Source organism: Amblyraja radiata, chromosome 17, assembly GCF_010909765.2.
Source record: "Amblyraja radiata isolate CabotCenter1 chromosome 17, sAmbRad1.1.pri, whole genome shotgun sequence".
In the NCBI taxonomy this organism is placed as follows: Eukaryota; Metazoa; Chordata; class Chondrichthyes; order Rajiformes; family Rajidae; genus Amblyraja; species Amblyraja radiata.
In genome coordinates this window covers 28,571,478-28,577,477 of record NC_045972.1, presented here as the reverse complement: position 1 = coordinate 28,577,477, position 6,000 = coordinate 28,571,478, and the positions used below count along the sequence as shown (strand labels likewise).

The 6,000-nt window shown below is 52.4% G+C and overlaps 1 protein-coding gene across 1 annotated transcript; it reads right to left on the bottom strand.

Moving 5' to 3' along the window:
- Window positions 1-1,871: 1,871 nt before the first annotated feature.
- Window positions 1,872-4,855, bottom strand: LOC116982635 (interleukin-17C-like). The gene is made up of 3 exons (XM_033035936.1): window positions 4,716-4,855; window positions 3,250-3,539; window positions 1,872-2,710 (listed from the first exon to the last, which is right to left on the bottom strand). Exons 1-3 carry the CDS (start codon window positions 4,734-4,736, stop codon window positions 2,467-2,469), a joined length of 555 nt encoding a protein of 184 aa, XP_032891827.1. The 5' UTR covers window positions 4,737-4,855; the 3' UTR covers window positions 1,872-2,466.
- Between the last annotated feature and the right edge of the window lie 1,145 nt (window positions 4,856-6,000).

The following is a 6,000-nucleotide window of genomic DNA, read 5'->3' as shown; positions in this document are numbered from 1 at the left end:
GTTTCAAATGTTGACATCGCTGTCATCATCCGTCCTCAAAAGGACGCAAGTTTTCGGGCGACAATCACTTGTTGCAATAGATGGTAACAGAATTAGCTCGGGATACTTTCAGTTTCCATGCGACGTGGACGCTTCTGCTCTGAGGCCGATGCGTGACATATATACCATGCACAAATATATATATCACACACACACGCTACGCATATATAGATATTCTAGACTAGGTGAGACCCGTTGGGTCACATGATCACACGGGAGGGCTGGTCCCCCGATGCAATATTCCACCTCTCCACCAATTCCAATATTGATAGCCATTGGGGGGGGGGGGGGGGGGGGGCTTTCGGGAGCGCTGGTTTGGGTGTTGTGGGCTGAAGGGACTGGTCTCCAGAGGGCTAGTATGGACATTGTGGGCCAAATGGATTCTTGGGGTGGCGGCTCAGTCCCTCAAGCCTGATGTGCTGGCAGCTCACTCACGGCTGGTGGGCTGGAAGTTGACACAGCTATTCCTTGAAATTCCATTGCAAGCAGGGTGCAAGGCCACCAAATTCAAATCAATTTCCCTACCATTTCAAGCAGGAAGGCCACCAAATTCAAGTGCAATTTCTTACCACTTCAAGCAGGGCGTAAGGCCACCAAATTCAAGTGCAGTTTCATACCATTTCAAGCAGGGTGCAAGGCCACCAAATTCAGGTGCAGTTTCATACCGTTTCATGCAGGGTGCAAGGCCACAACATTCAAATTCAGTTTCATACCATTTCAAGCAGGGTGAAACCACCATAAAACCACACAAAACACCACACTCACAGCTCAGTAGACATTCAGTGTGTTCAGTTGATTCACAGCTCAGACAGAGTCGTGATCTCACCCTCCCCCATCATGCAGAGACTGAGCCACAACCTTCCGGGTTTTATAATCCCTCCCACCAGAAAAGCCTTCAATATGTACCAATGAATGTCCCCTCACCCCTCCTCCAACCCCCCTTTACCCTCCTCCAACCCTCCTCTCTCTCTCTCCCTCCATTCTCTCTCTCTCCACCTCCCCCCTCTACCTCTCCCCTTCCCTCTCTCTCTCTCTCCCCTTCCTCTCTCATCCCCTCCTCTCTCTCCCTCTCCTCCACTCCCCCCGTGTGTGTGTAGAGTGGGTGTGGTTAGTGTGCGTGTGAAGCCGCAGCACCCACCACCTCCCCCCCCTCCGGCAAACGCGCGTTGGGGGAACAGACCCAGCGGGTCTGCACTTGCTCTAGTCACACATAAAAATCATGCATATATATCACTAATATATATTATGCATATATTATACATATACATATCACGCGGGATTTATATATGAGTGATATTATATGACAGTGGGGAAGAAGCGGTAGATGAATTGTGTGGTGCGTGCTTTCAAGGCCAATGGGAGAGGGAGAGGGAGAAGACCTGATGACCGGGGTGTGAGTGGTCTTTTATTATGTCGGCTGCTCTCCGAAGCAGCGTGAAGCGTTGATGTAGGGGGTGCGGAGGCTGAATTTGTGCCCACAATTCTCTGGTCGCTTGCAGTCTTGGAGAGAGCCCTGGCCAAACCAAACCGTGAGGAATCCCGATAAAGTGCTTTCTACATAAACGAGTGGACATCGGTACCAAATCTCGTTGCGCTTATGTGCAATGACAATAAAAGATATTATTATTATTATTATTATTATTATTATTATTAACACTCTCTGGAGACATGCTGAAGATGTGGGGGTGTTGGGCGTAGCTTCAATGTGGTTGGTCCAGGACAAATTGTTGGTGACATTTACTCCCGGGAACTAGGAGGCACCGGCCGTCCCCATTTCAACACGGATTCTTAAATCAATATTCCCTTATTTCACAATTGAAACGTCAGACCAATCACAGCTCAACACTTTAATATAAAGTACACATCCAGAATAAAATCACAGATTATTACAGTAAAATCGGGCCGTGACCACATCTTGTGTAAATACGGCATAAATAACGTGAGATTAGAGTCAATGAGTACCTGCACAGACTCGATGGGCCGAAGCGCCCCTTTGCTGTCTTTAAATTATTATTATTATAAATACAACTTATTCTTTCACAGATCAGATCTCCGATACAATCTCCTTGCTCAGTGACGGTGGAGATAAGGGGAGCGCGGGTCTGTAATAAATACATTAAATAGAGCGAAGAGCGCTGTCACACGATGACAACTGATGCAAATACACAGGTATTCAATTCATCCATGAGTCGGTCCCTTCACACAGAGCGGCCACTGTCCATGTGGTCCCCACCAGGAGGCACTCGCCCCACCGGCCATGTCCCCGGAAGGTCCGGGGCAGCAGCGCCGACGGCGGGCCGAGCGACGGGTTGGCCAGGACGTTTCTGTATGTCCGGACCCGCGACGCTGTAAACTCCAGGCGGAAGGTCCTGGAAGTGGCGGGAGAGGGGATGGGGGGGGGAGAAGAAGGTCTCGCTCCGCCCGGGACTATGAGTTACCCCGGGGCAATACACATGTGCAGCCCACCGGCACCATGATGTACTCCAGCTTGAAGCTGTAGAATCCCTCCTGTCCCGGGCAAGGTTGCCGCCGCAGCACCAGCTGGCTCTGCTCCAGGAGCATCGAGTTCAGCGCCCGCGTCTCCTCGCCCGTCTCCACGTCGATACAGCCTTGGCACAAGCAGCGAGCGAAGGCCAGCTTCGTGGGGTAGCGGTCCGCGTCGTATTGGATCCTGGAAGTGGCAAATGGGCGGAGTGAGTGAGTGAGGGACCGACCGAGTCCCGCCGACCCATCCCCTCCCGCTCTGCTGTCCCAATCCTCCCTCTCGCTGACCCAATCACCTCCTGTCGACCTATCCCCGCCCACACCACTCCCACCCATGATTCAATGATACTTCGTCACATGTACCGTGAAATACTTTGTTTTGCATACAACGCGGTAATATCGGACAACAGACTTCACCGAGGCAGTGCACAAGAGTCGCCACGTTTCAGGCACGACGAAGTGACAACAGTTCATCGAGCTGTCCTATCCACTGCCTGTCTCTATAGTCGAGTAGGCCACTCGGCCCTTCGAGCCATTCAATGTGATCATGACTGAATCATCCAAAATCGCGTCTCCTCGCCCGTCTCCATCATCGACACAGCTCCCTCCCACACGCTGACTGACCCAAGATCGCTGCTCTCCCTCTCCCCCCCCCCCCCCCTTCCCCAACCACCACCACCGCGCCTCTCCCCGCCCGGTCGCTGCGCCCGGCCCGGTCGGACCTACCAGTACTCCCAGGGTGAGATGGAGCGGTGCCCGAGGTCGGCGTTGCCCGGGGGCCGGAAACCGAGCTTGGGGCAGGGTTCCGGCTCCTTCTGCCGCTGCTCCTTCTGCCGCAGCTCCAGCTGTTTGACGAGGTCGAAGGCGGGGAAGCGACCCGTGCTGGCCCTGCCCAGGATCTTCCGCATCCCTTCGCACGGATCCTGCAGCTCCTCCGGGTCGAAGCACAGCTCGGTGACCGCCCGCCTCCGCCGGCGCGCCGCCCCGCCGCGCAGACACAAGAGCACGAACACAAGCTGCGGGGGGAGACGGTTCAGCGGTTACAATCAGTCTGAAAGTGTCCCGACCCGAAACGTCACTTACCCGTGTTCTCCACAGATGCTGCCTGAATCACTGAGTTACTCCAGCACTTGGAGTCTTTTTTTTAAATAAACAACCATCTGCAGTTCGTTAGCTAGACGCGAAGTACTGGAGTAACTCAACGAGTCAGGCGGCTTCTGTGGAGAACGTGGATAGGCGATGTTTCGGGTTGGGACCTAAGACCCTTCGAGTCTGAACAAGGCTTCAGAACCGAAACTTCACCCATCCCTTTTCTACAAAAATGCTGCCCGAGCCACTGAGTTACTCCAGAACTTTGTGTTTATCTTTGCTATAAACCAGCTCTGCAGTTCCTTGTTTCTACTTTCCTGCAACCATCACCTGATGGGACCGACCCCCATATCCCAAATAGAACCACTGCAACAGAACGCTGGGAACAACCTCCTGCACTGACATTCGCTTGTTTGTAATTGTGTTTGCTCTAATATCGTGTTCTTTTAAGAAACATTACATGGTACAAGGATAGGACAGGTTTAGAGGGATGTGGGCCAAATGTAGGCAGGTGGGATATGACCGGTGTGGGCAAGTTGGGCCTGTTTCAGGCTCTATGACGCTTTTTCTTTACATGTCGTGCAGGATTGGCGTGTCATTTACGTGTGTACACGAGCTCTGAGTCTCCTTGCCGGGGATGCTTATTCAAGCACGGTTTGCATTACACCTGCAGCTCACCAGGACATGCAACAACTTGGCTTGTCTTGAAGTGCCTCACACAGATTTTATACGCCTCTATATTCGCTCTCCACGGCCTCTTCCCCGAATGTCTCTCTCCTTCATCCCCATTCAATTCACCTTTCTATTCCCCCACTTCTATACCACTTTAACCTCTCTTTTCCCTCCCTCTCCTCCATCCATTCCCTCTCCCTCAACCCACCTACCCACACCTCTCTATCCGCCACTCCCCCCTCCCCCTCCATTCTCACAACCCCCCCCCCCCCCTCCCTCACCCCTCTCTCCTTCATTCATCCCTTCTCCCATTACTCCCCATCTGCCCCATGCCTCCCTTCACTCTTCCCCACATCTCCCTCCCCCACTCCACCCATCCCCCTCTCCGACACTCCCTTCCCCCCGCCCGGTAGCCCCGGACAGTTCCTCACCTGAACTCTCCACATGGCCATCGTTGTCTGCGCTCCGTTCTCTCCCTCCTTGGTTCTGCCTCTCCAGTTAAACAGCCACTCTTTTTATAGACTGGATTGGCTGGAAATCCCGGTGAGAAAATTCCTCATTGTTTCCGCGTTGTTGAGCAGCGAAAAAAACAACCCAGAGCTGAGTGGAGAGTGCGAGGGATTCCGGGCTCGTCACATCCCGCTCCCCGGAGGCAGAGAAGGGCTGCGTCCGGCCCCACCCTGAGGACAGTGGCCATAGTTATACTGCCTCTGGGGAGACATTGCTTCACTCCCCTGTACTCATTGACCTCGTGTTGAGATGCAGAGTCGGGGGCTTACAGGTACCTCCGACGATGGAATCACCTCTCTGCGTTTATTTTGGTAGGAATGTAAACCCTGGGTGATGCTCAGCAAGTAAATTTTTCCTTTTGCTGTACCAAGCTGACATCACAGTTGCTGTCTCTCCAGGACCCTATGCACTTGGCCATTCTGGAGGTCCCAGGGACTATCTGCCAGGCCCACGGAGAACGTGGTGCATCGAGGAGTCACGGTCTAGTCAAATCTTTGGAGCTGTGACTCACTAACTACCGTGCTGTCTAGAGAGGGTGGGGGAATGTGGAAGGGGTGGAAACATAGAAACATAGAAATTAGGTGCAGGAGTAGGCCATTCGGCCCTTCGAGCCTGCACCGCCATTCAATATGATCATGGCTGATCATCCAACTCAGTATCCCGTACCTGCCTTCTCTTCATACCCTCTGATCCCCTTAGCCACAAGGGCCACATCTAACTCCCTCTTAAATATAGCCAATGAACTGGCCTCGGCTACCCTCTGTGGCAGGGAGTTCCAGAGATTCACCACTCTCTGTGTGAAAAAAGTTCTTCTCATCTCGGTTTTAAAGGATTTCCCCCTTATCCTTAAGCTGTGACCCCTTGTCCTGGACTTCCCCAACATCGGGAGCAATCTTCCTGCATCTAGCCTGTCCAACCCCTTAAGAATTTTGTAAGTTTCTATAAGATCCCCTCTCAATCTCCTAAATTCTAGAGAGTATAAACCAAGTCTATCCAGTCTTTATTCATAAGACAGTCCTGACATCCCAGGAATCAGTCTGGTGAACCTTCTCTGCACTCCCTCTATGGCAATAATGTCCTTCCTCAGATTTGGAGACCAAAACTGTACGCAATACTCCAAGTGTGGTCTCACCAAGACCCTGTACAACTGCAGTAGAACCTCCCTGCTCCTATACTCAAATCCTTTTGCTATGAAAGCTAACATAC

Coding starts and splice junctions, on each gene's coding strand:
- LOC116982635 (XM_033035936.1), bottom strand. CDS start 4,736: ATGGCCATGTGGAGAGTTCAG. Junction 3,540..4,715: donor TGGCCATGTGGAGAGTTCAG/GTGAGGAACTGT, acceptor CTCCCCCCGCAG/CTTGTGTTCGTGCTCTTGTG. Junction 2,711..3,249: donor ATCTCACCCTGGGAGTACTG/GTAGGTCCGACC, acceptor TGCCACTTCCAG/GATCCAATACGACGCGGACC.